At 44.0% G+C, this 20,879-nt stretch overlaps 1 protein-coding gene across 1 annotated transcript in view; it reads left to right on the top strand.

Moving 5' to 3' along the window:
* The window catches only part of LOC137352128 (tumor necrosis factor receptor superfamily member 9-like), a 97,025-nt gene that overhangs the window by 336 nt on the left and 75,810 nt on the right, over positions 1-20,879 (top strand). Inside the window, exon 2 of the mRNA XM_068017262.1 lies at positions 3,107-3,268. Within this exon, the coding sequence (XP_067873363.1) occupies positions 3,107-3,268 (162 nt within the window). The remainder of the gene's footprint in view (positions 1-3,106; positions 3,269-20,879) is intronic.

Raw genomic sequence — 20,879 nt, 5'->3', positions numbered from 1 at the left:
CAAAACCGCCCGCGGCATTGAAATCAGCAGGAGATTCGTGACCTTTGCTCATTGGGACAAAGCCTGATATTAACCGGCTGGAAGGTGTCGCCTCACCACCTGACCGGCTAACGCCTGGAGTCTGCTGTCTGCAGTCTAGTGTCTGTATCTGCTGCCTGGTGTCTGTGAGGAATGTGAGCGACCCCTTTGTAAACACTGTTGACATTAAACACTCTGCTTGAGGCTGATTTCCCGTGTATGTTTGTTCCCTGGCCCTGTGACTGAATGAGTTTATCTGGAACCAGGTTAAGATCTTGCGCCATGGTGGGGTGAGATGGGGGCGGAGTGGGAATCCTCTTGTGCAACATATGAGGCCACTGTCACACGGATGGAAGCTTCTCAAATTTGCAGCGGTATGGTCCTGTAAAGGACGGTTAAACTAATGAATTGTGGTGAGCTGCGGTCTGTCAGTCTTGGACAGCGACAGGTTTTTTTCTATTGGAGTTGATGGTTAAGGAACAACCTGTTAGAAGTCTCCAAAACTGTGAAGAGATGGTGGAAGCGTGAATACAACATTGGTTAAGGGACAGAGTAGAGGGTAATTGTGAATTGTTTTTCAGACTGGAGCGAAGTATACTGTGGTCTTCCGAAGGGGTCGGTATTAGGACCATTGCCCTTTTTGATATATATTAATAACCTGGACTTGGGTATACAGTGCATAATTTCAAAATTTGCAGATGATAGGAAACTCAAAAATGTAATAAAAATGACGGCGATCGTAACAGATTTCAGCAGGACATAGACTGGTGAAATAGGCAAACGCATAGCTGGTGAAATTAAACGAAAAGCTTGAGAGACGATTTAAAGTAAAAAGTACAATTTTAAAGGGGGTGCAGGAAGAGAGAGACCTGGGGCTGTACCCGCAAAAATCCTTGAAGGTGAGCGGACAAGTTGAAAATAATTTTGGGATTCTTGACTTTATCAATAGACAAATAGAGTACAAAAGCAAGGGGGTTATGACAAACCTTTATAAAATTCTGGGTTACACCTCAACTGGCCTATTATGTTCAATTCCGGACACCAGGTTTAAGGAAGGATGACCTTGCAGAGGGTGCAGAGGAGATTTACTAAAATGGTACGAGGGATAAGGCACTTAAGCAATGAGGAGACACTAAAAAAGCAAGGGTATTTCTTCTTAGGAGATGGTGGATCCTGTCGGATGGTTCCCCGAGCAGACCGTCAAAGTCATTTGGCAGAATGCCTCATCACCAGAACTTTCAAACAAGCACCAAGACGTAGCTTGGCTGGTGGTGAGAAGGGCCCTCCCCGTCAGATCCTTCATGCACACCCGAAGTCTCGCCCCCTCCGCACAGTGCCCCCGCGTTGGCTGTGGTGGGGAAGAGACGGTCGCCCACCTCCTCCTGGAATGTGCCTTTGCAAAGCAGGTGTGGAAAGAGATGCAGTGGTTTTTGTCAAGGTTCATCCGAAGCAGCTCTGTAACACAGGAGTCTGTGCTCTACGGGCTGTTCCCAGGGATGCACACCGAGACAAACATCAACTGCTGCTGGAGGACTATCAATTCGGTGAAAGACGCCCTTTGGTCTGCCCGAAACTTGCTGGTCTTCCAGCGCAAAGAGTTGTCCACCACCGAATGTTGCAGACTGGCACATTCCAAGGTCCAGGACTATGTGCTGAGGGACGCACTAAAGCTTGGGGCAGCCGCAGCAAAGGCTCAATGGGGAAAGACCACTGTGTAAGGTCCCCCCACCAAGCTGAACTGAGGGGCTGGATCCATGGGAAACCCCTCGAATTATATCGTTAATATTCTCAATTGCTGTAAATGTAAAACTGTAATTGACATGACAATTGTGAAACGGAAGGTTTGGGAAGAAACTCATAACAGTATTGATGGAAACTGATCTCCCTTGCAATGTTTGTATTTTTTGGTGCTGTTTGGAAACTGTTTGGCAATGTAATTTTTACAGATTTTTATGAATAAAGTATATTTTGGAAAAAAAAAATTTCTTCTTGGAGCAGAGAAGGTCGAGATGAGATTTGAAGTGTACAAAATTATGAGGGGTAAAAATGAGTAAATAAGGAGACATTGTTTCTGATGGCAGAAGGGCCAGAGAATTCGGGATTAAGGTGATTGGTAAAAGAACCAGAGGCAACAGGAGGAAATATTTCTCTACACAGTGAATTGTAATGATCTGGAATGCACTGTCTGAAAGGGTGGTAGAGGTGATTCAGTAGTCATTTTCAAAAGGGAATTGGTTAAAGAAGGGGGAAAATACTGGGCTATGGGGAAAGAGTAGGGGTGGATAGCTCTACCAAAGAGTCAGCACAGGCACAATGGGCCGAATGATCCCTTTCTGTGATTCTGTGTTGAGGTAATGAGAGATTCATTCCCCTATTTGGTGAGAAAGTAATATATCTCAAATTGAGCAGAGGATGGTGAGAATCTCTATCAGAGACCAGTGTTGAAGCAGAATCTATAAATACTCTTAATAGAAAATAAGATAGTTGTTTGAGAAAAAAAATTAAACAGTTCGGAGCCAGAACCGGACTGTGGGATTAAACTGGTTGCCTCATGTGGCGAATGGGCCGAAAGGCCTGTTTCTGAGTTGCAACATTTTGTGATTCTATGAATTGTAACATCAGGAAATTTATATTGATCTCATAGTTTCCCAAATGGCTAATAATAGAATGACGGACTGCAAATTGAAAAAAACGGATAATGCATTAGTTTGGAAATCGATCAAATCAAAAGTTGTATGAATCATAATTTGAAATGTTTGACAGATATTCTATTAAATATTTGGGGAATCTACAATGAAATTAAACACCATATCGGAGACGGGCTTACTAGGCCATTTCAGAGGGCATTTAAGAGCCACATGTAGACCAGGTAAGGAAGGCAGATTTCTTTCCCCAGTGAATCAGACAATGGTTTCACAGTCACCATTAGGCCAGATTTTTATTAATTGAACCCACGTCTTCGGAGCTTTAGCCTGGTGACATTATCATTACGCCACCACCAACTTGGATTCCAATTTGTTTAAAGGGGACCTTGAGTTTTGATGCCATGAGGTTTGTGTGTGACTGTCTGCCTCTCCTGTGTTCCCAGATGATCCGGATTTCCAGTGGAATGAGTGGGAGTCCTGGGTGTGCATGTGTGACATTGGCAAACAAGGCCGGATCCGCTACTTCGTGGTGTCGTCGGACGCGGCAAAAAGAAACGTGGCCCAGGAAGAATTCTGGCAGCTCAAGCCGTGCACCCTCACCGACTGTAAGTTTTGCCAGATCACCGAGTGCCCGATACCGGAGGTCGGGGAGACAGCGGCCTTGCCATTCGGCCGCCGGCCCCCTCGGCCCGCCGCCGGCTCCCTGCGAATTCCCGACACCAAAACGGCCCAGGCAAATTCCTACGACAGTCTCCCGGTGATCGACGATGTCGGATAGGGCATGACTCCTTTGCTCAGCAGCCTCTGCCCGGGGGGCGGTCAGCTTCGCACCTCTGTTCATTTTACAGAAATAAATCATATCACGGAGAGTTTGTTTAAACATTGTGTTTCAGTACCACTCACTCCCCACCCCGACCACACAGATTCATCTTCCCTTTTAAAACCATCCGCCATTCTCACTGTGTCAGCGTAAACAGTGAGTGTACCCAGACTAACTTACAGCTGATCCCCACCCTGTCCTCACCAGTCCGACCTGGCCCAGTGACCCAGTCCAGGGTTTGACCATGAGGCCCAGTGACCCAGCACGAGGGCCCTCTCTCCTGTGGAAGTGATCTTTGCAGCTGAAATATTAGTGTCCTAGTCTAGGTTGTTTCTATGTGTTACACATGGGCTGTTACACAGTAATACAGAGAGGTTACAACATGCAACATTCGGCACAAACCAGTCCTTACCGTCCTTTATCCCTCACACATCACATTTACCCTTCAACCTCTTGTCCTTCAACCACCTAATCAATCTAATCTTGAGTGTTGACACAGTTTCTACCTCAACAACTAATCCCAGAAGTGAATTCCACAAGTCTCACAACTCTGTGTGAAGTAGCATCTCTTGATCACTATTCCAAATTTCTAACATTTAATTTTTATCTATGGTTCCTCAGCCCGACCCTTCAACCACTGGAAATAGTCCGCTTCTATTTATCCTATTTCATCCTTTCAGAATATTATTCAATCATATCGCCCTTAATCTGTGTTGTTCTAATGAGAAAAATCCAATTTTTCAGGTCTGTCGTTATTTTTGTATTTCCTGCAGTTGTCTCACGTGCCAATCCTCAGAACACATGCTGCAACATGAAACTTGTGTGCGGCACTGCACTCTAACTTGTTTGAACCAAGGCTCAACCAGCTTCAGTGTCCTACAGTTTACAGATGAGTGGGTGCAGGAGGGAGATGACTGAGATGCATCGCAGTATGAAGATGTCAATATGGAGAGTGCTTACTGTTGGTGAATGAGTCATTGCGGCTGGATGTGGGTCTGTGACACTGTGAGCCCTGGGGAACTGAGTTGGAGCAGGTGCAGGGAACTTGACCCTGCTACCTGTCCCACCACTAGGACCTTGGGAAAAGAGTTTGTCGATCAAATCTCTTGGTAACCAACTTGGATTGGCTCCGAAACCAGCTGGTAGCTGCCAGTATCTAATTCAATAGCCAATACCTTTATTTCAAACTGATTTTGTTACTAGGAACATTTGAGTGATCACTGAATTAAAAATCCTAAACTGGGCCACAGATAAAATTCTTACCTTACATGTTTGTAGAATAGATCATTAAATGATACAGCAAAGAAGGAGGCCATTCAGTCCACTGTGCTTGTGCTGGCTCTTCGGTAGAACTATCCCATTAGTCCTGCTTACCTGCTCTTTCCCCGGAGCCCTGTATTTTTTTCTCCCTTTACGTATTTATGCAAATACCTTTTGAAAGTTAATATTGAATCTGCTTGCACCACCCTTTCAGGCAGTGCATTCCAAATTGTAGCAACTCGCTGCTTAAAAAAAATGTTTCCACATATTGCCTATCATTCTATGCCCTCTGGTTACTGATCTTTCTGTCTCTGGAAACAGAGAAAATAAGGGGAAACTATCAAAAACCTTTTCTGATTTTGTACACCTCTACCAAATCTCTTCTTAACCTTCTCTGCCCAAAGGAGAACAACCACAACTTCTCCAGTCTCCACATAACTGAAGTCCTTCATCTTTGGTACCATTGTAGTACATCTCCTCTGCATCCTTTCTAAGACCTTGGCATCCTTCCTAAAGTGAAATACCCAGAATTATCCACAACACTCCAGCTGGGGCCTTTCCAGTGATTTATAAAGATTTAACCTAACTTCCGTGCTTTTGCACTCCATTTAACAGCCTTTTCAACTTTTCCTGCCACCTTCAAGGATTTGTGTACCTACACCCCCTTTAAAATTGTACCATTTTGATAAGATTACCTTTCTTCATTTTTCCTACAAAAATGTGTCAGATCACACTTCTCTGCATTGAAATTGATCTTCCATGTGTCTTCTCATTTCACTGCATCCTCTTGGAGTCTGTTACTATCCTCCTCAGTGTTTACTAAATTTCTGAGTTTTGTGCCATCTGCACACTTTGAAATTATGCCTTGTATACCCAGGTCATTAATATATATCAAAAAGAGCAGTCATCCCAACACTGAACCCTGGGGCCACGGCAAACTTTCCTCCAGTCTGAAAAACAACCAATTATGGTCATTACTCCAACTGCATTAACTACCCCCCCTGCTTGGGGTGGACTCAGCGCTGAGCATTATTGCTATGCCAGAAATAAAAATAAATTTACTGTGATAAAAATAAATGGTGTCAGACCTGGTTCAGTGGTAGCATGCTGGCCTCTGAGTCAGAAGGTGTGTGTTCAAGTACCACTCCAGAGACTTGAGCAGGAAATCTAGATGACCCTTGAAGTGCAGTACTGAGGGTTTGCTGCACTGTTGGAGGTGCTTTCTTTTGGACAAGACGTTAAACCGAGGCCCCATCTACCCTTTCAGATGGATTTAAAAGATCCCATGGCACTATTTTGAAAAAGAGGTGTTTCCCTGGTGTCCTGGCCAATATTTATCAACAACAACATTTAAACTTATATAGTGCCCTTAATGTAGTAAAACATCCCAAGGTGCTTCACAGAAACAATTATCAAATAAAATTTGATACAAGCAATATAAAGAGATATTAGGAAAGATGATCAAAGAGGTAGGTTTTAAGGAGTGTCTTAAAGGAGGAGAGAGAGGTAGAGAGGTTTAGGGAGGAAATTTTCAGGCCTTAGGGCCTCAGCAACTGAATGTACAGCCAGCCACCAGTGATGGAGTGATGAAAATCAGGGATGTGTAAGATGCTGGAATTGGAGGAATGCAGTGTTTTAGGAGGGCTGTAAGACTGAAGGAGGTTACGGAGGTAGGGAGGGCTGAGGCCATGGAGGGATTTGAAAATGAGGATGAGAATTTTACAATTGAGGCAATTCATACCAAAAGTCAGTGTAGGACAGGGACTACAGGAGGTGATGAGTGAACAGGACTTGGTGCAAGTTAGGATACGGGCAGCAGAGTTTTTGATGAACTTTTTGTGGAGGGTGAAATATGGATTTCCAAGTGACCATTGGAATAGTCAAGTCTAAAGGTAACATAGGCATGGATGAGGGTTTCAGCAGCAGCTGAGCTGACCAAGGGGTGCAGACAGGCAGTGTTATAGAGTTGGAAGTAGGTGGTTCAGTAATCAAGTGAAAATGGGTTGGAAGCTCAGTTCAGAGTCAAATCCCTCAAAAACATCACAAAAACAGATTATCTACTCATTTGTCACATTGCTTTGTTTGGGATCTTGCTGTGCATAAATTGGCTTCCACGTTTCCTACACTGCAACCGTGATTACACATCAGAAGTACTTCATTGGCTTTGGGATGTTTTGAGATTGTGAAAGGTGCGATATAATTGTTTAGACAGGCACCAAGATCGGCGCAGGCTTGGAGGGCCGAATGGCCTGTTCCTGTGCTGTACTGTTCTTTGTTCTTTATAACTGCAAGTGTTTAATTTAAATGGGAAAGAAATGGATTTTTAGCTTTAAAAATCAGCCTTTTTAGTGTCTTATTTACATTTTAGAAATTTCCGGGCAATCCATCCTGAAACTGAAATGTTAACAGACACCAGTAAAAAACACAGGATGTCAGAATCCTGCAGAACTTAGCAAAGGGCAGCCCAAGATCAGAAATAAAGCAAAGCTGGAGAGCTGAGCTAGACACGGGAGTCTAATTTGGGGTTGCACAGCTGCTCTGCTTAGTTAGGCATCGAGTCCCTCTGAAATGAACAAATGCTCGACGTTGGGGGGGGGGGGGGGCGGGGGTTGGGGAGGCGTCCCGGCTGTTCAATAACTTGGATTGGGTAATAATGGAACTTTCTCAACCTTGGCTTTGCTGGGAACTGTCAACTAAAACTCGATTGATAATTGAACCATTTCCATCTGCTGCAAATCTGAAACTCTGCTTCGTCATCTGAATAAAAGAAACAGAAAATGAAAGGCAGTGACAAACGTCAGAAGATTATTAGAAGTTTTGCAATAAAACATTTAGAAGAAAGACGAGTTTCTGATTGAGATTTGAATCTAGCACTTAATTCTTCATTGAGTTTTGATAGTGTGTTTCCACTTGTGGGGACGAGCAAAACCAGAGGCCTTCAATATAAGATAGTCACCAAGGAATCAAATAGGGAATTCAAAAGAAACATGGTCACCCAGACAATGGTGAGAATATGAAACTCACTACCACAGGGAGTAGTTGAAGTCAATAGTATAGATACATTTTGAGGGGAAGCTAGATAAGCATATGAGGAAAAAGGGAACAGTTGACAGAGTTAGATGAGGAAGGATGGGAAGAGACTCAAGTGGAGCATAAACAGCAGCATAGACTGGTTGGGCTGAATGTCCTATTTCTGTGCTGTATATTCTATGTAATTCTGGTGTTTGAGACTTTCTGTTTGAGGGAGAAGGTGGCAGCTGATTGGGTCACAGGGTATGCAGTTCATCTTGATTGAAGTGCAGCCAAGCAAGCTGAATCATGAATCAGAGTTGTAAACTTTCATCCAGGTCATGGCCTTTCATTAGGGCCATGACTTCTGTTGTGACCAGGTGAGAAGGAGGTCGAGGGTTCCCTTTCAGCCTTCACCTGGCCTTACTGTAACAGGGTTTTATTTTTAAACACACTGTGTTTTTAGCTCTCCCTTGGAGGAGCAAATAGCTTTCTGACCAAACTCTCAGTTCAAACTCTATAATTCAGAAAAGACCCAGACTGCCAAGCAGTTTAGTCATGTGACTAATTGGTTTGACTATGTCTGTTTGTGGATTGTATTGGAGCACTATCTGCTAATAGGCAAAAATGTCTTTCCAGCCAGGGGCCTGGCAACCCCTTGTATCAGGTCTTTTTCCCAGCAACAATTTGAAATATAATGTCCATGTGGTGAAATTAATATGCCTCATTCTTGGCATGTGGGGGCCTGCATGACACCTCCACATCCAGGGGAATGAAATGCAATTTGAAAAAAAAGGCGCATTTCATTTAAAGGGTTGAGAGAAAATATATAAGAAAGGACCATGCATTTCTCTCATTCATTTCCATCCATTCATGAATCCTAACTTACTAAAACTGTCTTTTCTTGGTGCCGGTGCTGCTTTTGTTGTCCCCCTTTTGGCATCCCAATAAACATGTGGTTCTTTGGAGAAGTTTTCCTTCAGTTTGCCCATTGCCTTGACTGCCTAGGGTCTTTGTTCCTGTTGAGGTCTGCCAAGGGTTTGGTGGGGGGGGGGGGGGGGGGGTGGGTGGCGGTGGGGGGTGGTTAAATTTAATTAGCCCCAAGTTGGAGTTTTATCCAAGAGTGAGTCGTGGGCGGGTCTATCCTGAACTCTCTTTCAGTGTTTTCCTGAATCATGCAAAGGCTTTTGATTTCAGGGGATGGGTGGTTCCCTTTTTCTCTGACTGTGGGAGAGGATTCTTTGTTAATCTCCCCTTTGTCCTCTTGGACACTCCTGCCTGCAGGTATTTGTGCAGACTCTACTGCATTCCCCTGCAGCACTTCGACTAGGTGAGGCATCACCCTCACGGTTTCTCTGCCCCCTAGATTTCTTTCTTTGTCTCTGCAGGTTCCTGTAAATGTTGTTAGCTACTCTGGTGGGTTGCTTCTTGTGTCTGCATTTATGTAGGGGGATGTGAGGTCTAACTTTTCACCTTTTCCGGGGTTGGCTGACCGGACAGTAGGGGTTTTCATCTGGGATTACTGTTGGACTTCCTTTCACCTGCCCTCTTGGTCACTTTTTCCTCTTCCATATTCTAAACGTTTGCCAGCCTTGTGCCTGCCTGTCCCCTTTTGTTCTTGGCGGGGGTCCCTTACAGTTCACCAGCCCTCTGAGGGAGGATCCTCCTAACACCAGTACAGGACTTAGGGGAGCAGGTTTTACATAGGTTGGGGTTTTCCCTCAACCGGCACATGTGGCAACTCTTGCAGTACTCCACCACATCTTTGTGGAGTTTTGGTCAGTCAAACTGCTGTCTTATGCAGTCTTTGCTCTTTCGTATACCAGCATGTACAGTCACTGTAGTCTCGTGGGCCCTTCTTAATATTTCTGTCTGGTATCTCTGCGGCACCACTAATTGGTGAACTACTGCCCACTCCTTGCTCTCAAGTCTGTGAGGAGAACTCCATTTCCTCATCAGTACCTTATTCTATAAATAGTAGCAATCAGGGAATCCCTCTGCTTCACTTTCAGACTTGGCAGCCTGTGCTAATTCTCACAATACTGGGTTGGCTCACTGAGCCTCAGATAGGGAAAATCCATTTAGTTCATTCCCTGGGTCTCCTAACTTTCCAAATAAAGTCTCAGACAGGCAGACCTTATGGTCATCTGCCTGCAGTGCCAATTCAGTCTCCTCTGGGGGAGCTGGTTTGATCATGGCCTGACTCACTACACATTCAGGGAAACTGCAAGGGTCCGTCTCCTGCCATTGCCCTGTCTCTCTGACCTCCTGCGGTCTTTCTTTCACTTCTGGGGGGGTGGCTACCATCTTCACCCCTGCCAGATCATTACCTAGGAGCAGGTCAACCCCTTCCACAGGCAAACTAGGGACAATCCCTACAGTCACCTGTCCCGAAATTAGGTCGCGCTCCAGGTGCACCCAGTGTACAGGTACAGGCCTACACTGCCCTCCAATACCATTCACCACCATTCTGGTGTTCACTGCACTCTCTGGGGGAAAGGTCAGGTCTTTTCCAGTAAAAGGGATCTAGTGGCCCCTGTGTCCCTGAGAATTACTATGGGCTTGCTGGCCCCACTCGAGGGGTATAGGGTTACTTTCCTTTCAGACACAAAATCCTGATAATCTTCAGGAATCCTATTAAATTTTCCTGCACGCAGCCGTAAGCTTCTTGGGTCTCACTCTTACTGCAGTTAAAGCCACAGCTTGTTCTGCTGTGCTTTCCATCAGGGTCCCATCTTCACTGAGCGGGTGTGCCCTGATTAACCCTACTGGTTTTCCCTTTAGTTACCAACAGTCAGCTTTTAAATGCCCTGCTTTATTACAATGGAAGCACACAGGTCTCTAGTCTCACTCTTGCTCACGGCATCTTCCTTTTTGGCTGGAGGAGGGCCCCCTGTGTCTCCTGCTTTCCTTTCTCTCCCAGGACTGCCTGGGTGGATATCACCTTCCCGCCCTTTGTCCTTTTCAGATTTGTGGTGGTGATTAGGAAAGGTTCTCCCCTGGGAAACCAACATAAATTAAAGCAAACTCATCGGCCAGAATGGCCGCTTGCCGGGCTCTCTGAACCCACTGCTGCTCTACATGGGTCTTTATGGAGAGTGGGAGAGAGTTTTTAAATTCCTTTAACAGAACTACTTCCCTGAGATTCTCATAGCTGAGCTGTACTTTAAGAGCCCTCAGCCACTGGTCAAAAGCCAGCTGCTTACTTCTTTCAAACACAGATAAGTTTGATTAGCTTGCTTTTGAGGGTTCTAAACTTTTGGCGATAGGCTTTGGGTACCAATTCATATGCTCCGAGGATAGAAATTTTTGTCAGTTCATAAGGTGATGAACTCTCATTCTGACAACAGGGAATAAACCTCATGGGATTTTCTGGTTAGCTTGCTTTGTATTAAAAGAGGCCCGGTTTCAGCTGGCCATTTTAGCCGCCTTGCCAGTTTCTCAAAGGACACAAAAAATACCTCCACATCTTTCTCATTGAATTTTGGGATTAGATGAGCTAGTTTTAACAATTCTGTATTCAGCCCTGAATTACGCTCCTCCATATTGGCCATGCTTTCACTGAGGTTACTCTGTTGCCCCCTGGTTAACTCAAGCCACCTTAGCTCTCTTTCTTTGCATTCTTTCTGGAAGCTTCTTTCTCTGTCTCTCTCCTGCCTCTTTCTTTCCTTCTCCTGTCTTTCATTTTCTTCACGTTCCTTCTAGAAGTCCCTCTCTTTCTCCCTCCCCTCTAATTCAAGTTTCCTTTGTTCCAATTGTATCGTTGCTAGCAGTACCCTGTCTGGGTCTGCTTCTAACCCTGTTTCTGCTTCTTCAGGTTCAAGAGAAAAATGGGTGGCCACTAGCCTTAGGAGTTCAGATTTCCTAGCCTTGCCATGTACAGTGATCCCACACTGCTCAACCATTTTTCTCAACTCCTCCATAGACAGTGCTTTTAACTTATCCCAAGTTACTTCACCCTGGCTTGGAGAGCTACTAGTTGCAGACATGTTAGTATTCAAGCACACATAACCAGAAGAAAACCTGTATTAATTTTGCTCTTTTTTGATTGGGAACAATTTGGCTACCCACTTCCAATTTCTCTCGTTTGTCTGTGGTAAAATTCCAGATGCTAGCACCCAAATTTCTGTTACGACCAGTTGAGAAAGAGGTCTAGGGTTCCCTTTCAGCCTTCACCTGGTCTTACTGTAACAGGGTTTTATTTTTAAACACATTGTGTTTTTACCTCCCCCTTGGTGAATCCTTGTTCACCGCTTTCCAATTATAAGGTAAAGAAACAAGCACAAACGGGCTTTCTTAGGTTATAAAAAGAAATTTTATTAAACTTAAACTCTAATTCGGTTGACGCCTACGGATACACGACGCGCCCACGCTAGCATGCATACGCGACACACGCATGCAAATAGAGATAGAAAAGAGCAGAAGAAATAAAGTGGAAAAGTTTGAGGCACTATCTGAAGAGTTTCTGTTACGGGTCTTCGAGCTCACTGTATAGTCCTTGATTGTAGGTAGTTCTTGCTTTTCGTTGGGGCCCAGTATTCTTCTTAAACCTTGTTCACTGTGGGAGACTTGTCTCTCTTGGGGTTTTTGGATTTCCGTGAGAAAGAGATGGGAGCAGACAGGACAGGAGAGGAGGTCTGCTTCAGTCCAGGAGCAAATAGCTTTCTGCCAGTTCAAACACTGTTTCTACAATTTAAAACTCCCCAAGTTGGTCAGCAGAGTAGTCACGTGACTGACTGGTTTGACCAGGTCTGTTCTGCGTATTGTGTTGGAGCAGGGGATAGCTCCTTTGTTCCAACACTGTCTGTTAATGTGCAAAAATGTTTTTCTAGGCAGGAGCCTGGCAACCCTTTGTAACAGGCCTTCTCTTCTTCCCAGCAACAATTTGAAATTTAATATCCATGTGGTGAAATTAATGTGCCTCATTCTTAGCAGGTGGGGGCCTGCATAACACTTTGCATCAGGGTCATAATCTTTCATCAGGTTATTCTGGTGGTAACTCAGCCAGTTGGCTATTTTGCATATGTATCTATTTAGCCATAGAGGGCATGACAGATGAGTTCAGCAGCTCCTCATGTCCACACACCTGCAACTTTCCAAAATAGATCAGGATCAGTAACCCTGGTTGACTCTCTCTCTTTCCATAGTCCATGGGGCCTTGAGGCCAACCTTAGCACGAAACCACTATGGCTGAGATGAGCTAACTCAGCATAGACCAAGGTTCAAACCAGATATCTTTGTGCTTTGTGTGCTTTATTCTGAGGAGTTTGGACTAGAGTAGTGCCAGAGATAGCGCAGAGTGAATCTGTGGAGGATTTACCAGTGAGGATGTGTTGGGAGACTGCAGGAGGTACGTGCATTGTGATTAGAGTGGGATAAGGTGCTGGGGTGGGTGTGGAGTGTCAGATGTGGAGGGGTCCCTCTTTGCTGTTCATGCCTTCTAAATTGTGTTCTACTTCTGCTTTCATGCACATGGCATGAGAAGTAACTGCTATCTGAAACCAGCCACTGGGGTTCATGCAAAGAGCCAACTCTGCTTCAGCCCAATCACGGGCACACACCAATGGGGAGTTAACTGACTGAAACCAGGTGAAGGGAAATTGGATTACATTATGTTATTAATGCAGCAATCTCCAGGATAGAGACAGGGGAGAGGGCATTTTAATCAGGAAATCCACAAAGCATAGGGCTATCTTTATATTGTTAACATATAGATTGGATTATGTTATTATCCAGAAATTCAAGTGGTAAAAGATAGAATTGGAGCCACTCTTCACATAGTCTTCTAAGCATTTATTTACAGAGTTACACATTACAAACATAACATACATCTCCTCACTCAACCACCACAGTTACAGGCTGTTCCTTTTTATAGGAGCACAGGTGAATTCCCAGTTAATGCCCACCACTTGCATACAATTAAATACAATTAATAGGTTACAGTAAAACCTGATCATACGTAACTTCAATAATACAACCACAATACAACTTGCATTTATATAGTGCCTTTAAGTGGTTATCAGACAAAGTTTGACACTGAGCCACATTAGGAGATATTAGGATAGGTGACCAATAGCTTGGTCAAGAAGGTAGGTTTTAAGGAGTGTCTTAAAGGAGGAGAGAGAGGCAAAGAGGTTTTGGGAGGTAATTCCAGAGTTTGTGGCCTAGACATGGTCGTCAATGGCGAAGTGAAGTGGTCAGGGATGGACAAGAAGCCAAAATTGGAGGAGTGCTGAACAAGGTTACATAAATAATAAAACTCAAGGAACTCTCAAATTAAGAGATCCAGAAATGATTTTCAGCAAGAAACAAGTGTCGAGTGAGACTGAAACCCAACACCTTCTTCATCGGGTAGCCTCATTCAGATATTTGTGTTTTTGGGGGGCCAAATATGTTTCTGAATTTTATGAACATTTAACAAACTCTAGCTGATCCCCTATCATGATGCTTACAGGCAACCCAGACCAGGTTGTGATATGAAGCTACTCAGATGGAGCTGTGTTTAACCCACTCCATCCTTCTGGGGCACTTAGTGATGCGACCATTTCAACAGATACACTGGAAGTAAATTTGCAGGTAATTTCTGAGGGAAGGTTCTGTGGACTGATAGCTGCTTGTAAACCTGAGCTGGTTACCAAGAACAGAAAGCCAGAAGGGAAATAACTGGCTTTAACAAAATGACCTTTGGGAGTCACCTGCTTCAGATCAATTCTAGTTTTGATAAACGGATATAGTAAGAAGATTGTAACCCAGATTTCATCAAGACTAAGGATGGGTAAAACCCATGAGATGGTGCAGGGGGTTTGGGAGGGGGGAGGGGGGGTGGTTGCTGGGGATTCAGGGTGGTGTTGAGATATTTTGCTTTTGTATTGAGTTTAACAATATCAAATCATAACCAATACCCTTTTTTTCAGTCAGCAGATGCTGGTAATACAAAAGCAAAATACTGTGGATGCTGGAAATCTGAAATAAAAACAGAAAATGCTGAAACTACTCAGCATGTCAGACAGCATCAGTGCAGATAGAAAGATTTAACATTTTTGGTTGATGACCTTTGTTAGAATTGGTAATACATCTGCTGTTGCCATTTACAGCTCCTCCGAACGCATACTTTCTTCCTTTACTTGTCTCATTAACATTTCCTTTTGCCTTGCACTATCATCCTTTTTCTCATCCAGTTACTCCTGGTTCCTATCCTATCACAGACCATCTCTTTTGTTCTTTCCTGCCTTCCCCCTTTTCCTGCCTCTGTACTTGTTACAGTTCTTTTTCCAAAAACAACAACTTGTATTTATATAGCACCTTTAATGTAGTAAAACATCCCAAGGTACTTTGCAGGAGCATTATGATAAATATCTCACTAACCTACATAAGGAAATATTAGGGCGGATGACTGAAAGCTTGGTCAAAGAGGTAGGCTTTAAGGAGCATCTTAAAGGAGGAAAGAGAGGCAGAGAGGTTTAGGGAGTGAATTGCAAAGCTTAGAACCTTGGAAGCTGAAGACACAGCCACCAATGGTGGAGCAATTAAAATTGGGAATGCCAATTAGGCTGGAATTGGAAGAGCGCATATATGTCGGAAAGTTGTAGGGCTGGAGGAAAATACTGAGAAAGGGGTGAGACCATGGAGGGATTTGAAAACAAGGGTGAAAATTTTGAAATTGAAGTGTTTCTTAACAGAGAACTAACATGCACAGGGGTAAACAGGATTTGGTGTGACTTAGGACAAAGGCAGCAGAGTTTTGGATGATCTCAAGTTTATGGAGGGTAGAATGTGGGAGGCTGGCCAGGAGTGCATTGGATAGTCAAGTCTAGAGGTAATAGAGGCTTGGATAAGGGTTTCGGCAGCAGCTGAGCTGAGGCAGGGATGGAGTTAGGTGATGTTACAAAGGTGGAAGTAGGCAGTCTTAGTGATGGTGTGGATATGTGGTAGGAAACTCATCTTGGAGTCAAATATGACACTAAGATTGCAGACAGTCAGGTTCAGTTCAGACAGTTGCCAGGGAGAGTAATGGAGTCAGTGGCTAGGGAATTAAGTTTGTGGTGGGGACCAAAAACAATGGCTTCAGTCTCCCCAATATTTAATTGGAGGAAATATCTGCTCATCCAGTACAGGATGTTGGATATGCAGTCTACAGAAGAGTCGAGAGAGATGGGGTGGTGTGGTAGAGTACATGTGGGAAATGATACTGTGTTTTCAGATAATGTCATCCTGCACAGAATGTAGATAAAAAATAGGAGGGGACTAAGTGTAGGTCCTTGGGGGCTATCGGAGGTAATGATGTGGGGGTGGGAAGAGAAGGCATTGCAGGTGATTCTCTGGCTATGATTGGATAAATAAGAATGGAACCAGCTGGACGATGGTGAAGAGACATTAGAGGAGGATGGCACGGTCAACCTTGTCAAAGGCTGCAAACTGGTCGAGAAGGATGAGGAGGGATAGTTTACCTTTGTCATTGTCACCTAGGATGTCATTTGTGACTTTGATATGAGCCGTTTCGGTCCTGTGGCAGGAGCAGAAACTAGATTGGAGGAATTCAAACATGGAGTTCTGGGAAAGATGAGCATGGATTTGCGAGGTAACAGCATGTTCAAGGAATAAAACAAGAAATGCTGGAAATACTCAGCAGGTCTGGCAGCATCTGTGGAGAGAGAAACAGAGTTAACCTTTCATGTCAGTGACCTTTCATCATGGTCAAGTTCCCAGCGGGAATCGAATGATTTGAAGTCCAACCAATCTGTTATGGGTGTGGTTGTTGGCTGCAGCGGCGGGTGGCGAGGTACAGTTCTGATGAAGGGTCAGTGATCTGAAACGTTAACTCGCTGCCAGACCTGCTGAGTATTTCCAGCATTTCTTGTTTTTATCTCAGATTTCCAGCATCTGCAGTATTTTGCTTTTATTTTAGCATATTCAAGGACTTTGGAGGGGAAAGGGAGGTTGGAGGTGGCGTGGTAATTTGCAATTTTCCAGTTCTGATGAAAGATCATCAATCAACATGAAACGTTAACTCTGTTTCTCTCTCCACAGATGTCTGACCTCCTGAGTATTTCCAACATTTTTTTGTTTTTATATCAAATGCCCTTCTTGTTTATTGATCCGGATATCTGCATTAGGCTGTAGATACTGAGTAATGTTGAAGGCTGTAGATACTAGTAATGTTGAAACGTGGCCCTGGCTCCTCCCACCCATTCTGCATAATACGTGCCACTATCGCTAACATTAAAATTGTATCTGCCGTTTTGAGTTGAGCCGGAGCAGCTGCTCCCAAACTGGTTCTTGGTCAAGTTCCCAGCAGCATGGACAGCAGGAATCGAATGATTCGGCAGCGAAGCCCGGCGACTCTTTTATGGGTCTGGTTGTTTGCTGCAGCGGCGTGTGGCGAGGTACTAATTTAACTTACCGTGAATCTAGTAGATGTAACGCGGACCGTAGACATCGTCAGTGCGGGCGGTGCATCCCCTGTGGCTGTTGTTTAAATCAGTCTTCAAAACTCGGGGAAGAATGCTGATCCTTGAGAAAGTTTGCAAAGAAAAATTAAATCTAGTTTGATCGTAACGGGTTTGAATCGTATGCGTGTCGGGCGCTCCGTTAATGCATGAAATCCCCAGGGCGTTTGGTCATTGCCCCCGGGTCCCAACCGGTCAGCATCCACTAAAATACTTAGGAATTCGCTGTAATAAAAACAAGAAATGCTGGGAATACTCAGCAGGTCTGGCAGCATCTGTGGAGAGAGAAGCAAAGTTAACGTTTCAGGTCAGTGACTTGATGAAAAGACATGAAACGTTAACTCTGTTTCTCTCTCCACAGATGCTGCCAGACCTGCTGAGTATTCCCAGCATTTCTTGTTTTTATTTCAGATTTCCAGCATCTGCAGTATTTTGCTTTTATTTTAGGAATTCGCTGTGCCGGCTCTGTGCTCAGGCAACATCTGACCTCAATCCCTCCGAGTTAGAGACGGGAAATATTAATCAGAATTCTCAATCCACTGATCCCAGCAGGAATGTATGGGTCTCTGGGTTTGGTCCAACAGCTAAACAACACTTACTACCCAGGCTAATGTGCAACCAGTTGTGGAGAATGCTGTCTCTGTATAAACCAAATTGTCAATTAACCAAGCAGTTGCAAGGGGCGAGAAACCACATATTTATGAGGAGAGACTGGGACTGTTTATACTGGAACAGAGAAGGCTACAAGGAGGTTTATAGAGTTTTAAAAATTATATGATAAGCTTTCATGGAGTGAATCGGGAAAGGCTATTTCCTCTGCTTGGGAGTCAGTGGGATTAGTTTGAATTGATACAGAAACCACAGGAGTGTCCTCAGAGGAGTGAATCAATTTTTTAAAGAAACAACTAGAAATGTTGTTTCTTAGGGGAAGAAGTACTGAATTTTAAGAATATTAAAAAGAATTTTTATTTTCAAATTTTATGTTCAAAGAAAGTCAGAAATTGATTGGGGTGGAAGATGGCAGTGCCAACTGTATCCCCAGATAGAATCAGTTCTCGGAACTGTAGACACAGCCTAGGTAAGTACCTAGGGAGATGTGATACATACATGAGAGGAAGAGATAAAACCTAAAGTCCCAGAACTGTGGGAGAATCATGGAAATGTATGGAATTTATTAGTGCCAAGGATATATTCTGCTGCTTGCTTTGTTTTGCTGTTTCATTGTTCCTGGAACAGGCTGAAGTCATCAACTGTAGCTCAGTGTGATTCATGTGGTTAGTACATAGATCAAACATGTTCAGAATTTAACCAGATCAATTTTCAGACTGAGTGATTTCTTTGAATCTGAGTGTCACTTTCTGAGCAGCAGATATGTGTCAGGATAAAGGGCAGTGGACACTGAGCAGCAGAGACTGGCAAGCCAAAACCACTTAATTAACACATTCTAATCAGTTACAGAAAAAAGGAATTTGTATATTATCAGGACTCGTGCCATGAGGTGCAGTTATGTGTATATAATAAACATACTGCCACTTGGTGACATCAACTGGTATCACAATGTCAGGTTCCACACGTATGCTGACATGACCCAGTTCTTGATGGATTGGGAAACGTTACTTAAAGGGATGAAGGTGGATAGGCAATGGCAAACATTCAAAGAGCGTATGGATGAACTGCAACAATTGTATATTCCTGTCTGGCACAAAAGTAAAACGGGAACGGCAGCCAAACCATGGCTTATGAGGGAAATTAGAGATAGCATTAGATCCAAGGAAGAGGCATATAAATTCACCAGAAAAAACAACAGACCTGAGGTTTGGGAGCAATTTAGAATTCAGCAAAGGAGGACCAAGGGATTGATTAAGAAGGGGAAAATAAAGTACGAGAGCGACCTTGCAGGGAACATAAAAACTGACTGTAAAAGTTTCTATAGGCATGCGAAGAGAAAAAGATTGGTGAAGACAAATGTAGGTCCCTTACAGTCAGAAACAGGGGAATTTATTATGGGGAATAAAGAAATGTCTGACCAACTAAATGCATACTTTGGTTCCGTCTTCACAAAGGAGGACACAAACATCATACCGGAAATGTTGGGGAACACAGGGTTTAGTGAGAGAGAGGAACTGAAGGAAATCAGTGTTAGTAGAGAAATGGTGTTGGGGAAATTGATGGGATTGAAGGCCGATAAATCCCCAGGGCCTGATGGTCTGCATCCCAGAGTACTTAAGGAAGTACCCTTAGAAATAGTGGATGCATTGGTGGTCATCTTCCAAGATTCTATAGACTCTGGAACAGTTCCTACAGATTGGAGGGTAGCTAATGTAACCCCACTATTTAAAAAGGGAGGTAGAGAGAAAGCAGGGAATTATAGACCAGTCAGCCTGACGTTGGTAGTGGGGAAAATTCTAGAGTCCATTATCAAAGATTTTATAGCAGAGCACTTGGAGAACAGTGGTAGAATCGGACAGAGTCAGCATGGATTTACGAAAGGGAAATCATGCTTGACAAATCTACTAGAATTCTTCGGGGATGTAACTAGCAGAGTTGATGAGGGGGAGCCAGTGGATGTGGTTTATTTGGACTTTCAGAAGGCTTTTGACAAAGTCCCACATAAGAGATTAGCGTGTAAAATTAAAGCACATGGGATTGGGGGGTAGTGTATCGCGATAGATAGAAAATTGGTTGGCAGACAGGAAACAAAGAGTAGGAATAAATGGGTCTTTTTCTGAATGGCAGGCAGTGACTAGTGGGGTACCGCAGGGATCAGTGCTAGGGCCGCAGCTATTCACAATATATATTAATGATTTAGATGAGAGAACTAAATGTAATATCTCCAAATTTGCAGATGACACAAAACTGGGTGGGAGGGTGAATTGTGAGGAGGATGCAGAGAGGCTTCAGGGTGATTTGGACAAGTTGAGTGAGTGGGCAAATGCATGGCAGATGCAGTATAATGTGGATAAATGTGAAGTTATCCACTTTGGTAGCAAAAACAGGAAGGCAGATTATTATCTGAACAGCTATAAACTGAAAGAGGGGAATATGCAGTGAGACCTGGGTGTTCCCATACACCAGTCGCTGAAGGTAAGCATGCAGTTGCAACAGGCGGTAAAAAAGGCAAATGGTATGTTGGCCTTCATAGCGAGAGGATTCGAGCACAGGAGCAGGGATGTCTTGTTGCAATTATACAGGGCCTTGGTGAAGCCACACCTGGAATATTGTGTGCAGTTTTGGTCTCCTTATCTGAAGAAGGATGTTCTTGCTATAGAGGGAGTGCAGCAAAGGTTTACCAGATTGATTCCTGGGATGGCGTATGAAGAGAGATTGAGTCGGTTAGGATTATATTCGCTGGAGTTCAGAAGAGTGAGGGGGGGATCTCATGGAAACCTATAAAATTCTAACATGACTTGACAGGGTAGAAGCAGGAAAGATGTTCCCGATGGTGGGGGAGTCCTGAACCAGGGGTCATAGTCTAAGGATACGGGGTTAACTTTTCAGGACTGTGATGAGGAGAAATTTCTTCACCCAGCGAGTGGTGAACCTGTGGAATTCACTACCATAGAAAGCAGTTGAGGCCAAAACATTGTATGTTTTCAAGAAGGAGTTTGATATAGCTCTTGGGTTTAAAGGGATCAAAGGATATGGGGCAAAAGCGGGAACAGGTTATGAGTTGGATGATCA

Source organism: Heterodontus francisci, chromosome 37 (genome assembly GCF_036365525.1).
Source record: "Heterodontus francisci isolate sHetFra1 chromosome 37, sHetFra1.hap1, whole genome shotgun sequence".
Classification (NCBI taxonomy): Eukaryota; Metazoa; Chordata; class Chondrichthyes; order Heterodontiformes; family Heterodontidae; genus Heterodontus; species Heterodontus francisci.
Note: the sequence above shows the minus strand (reverse complement) of the source record. Positions and strands in the feature narration are given on the sequence as shown.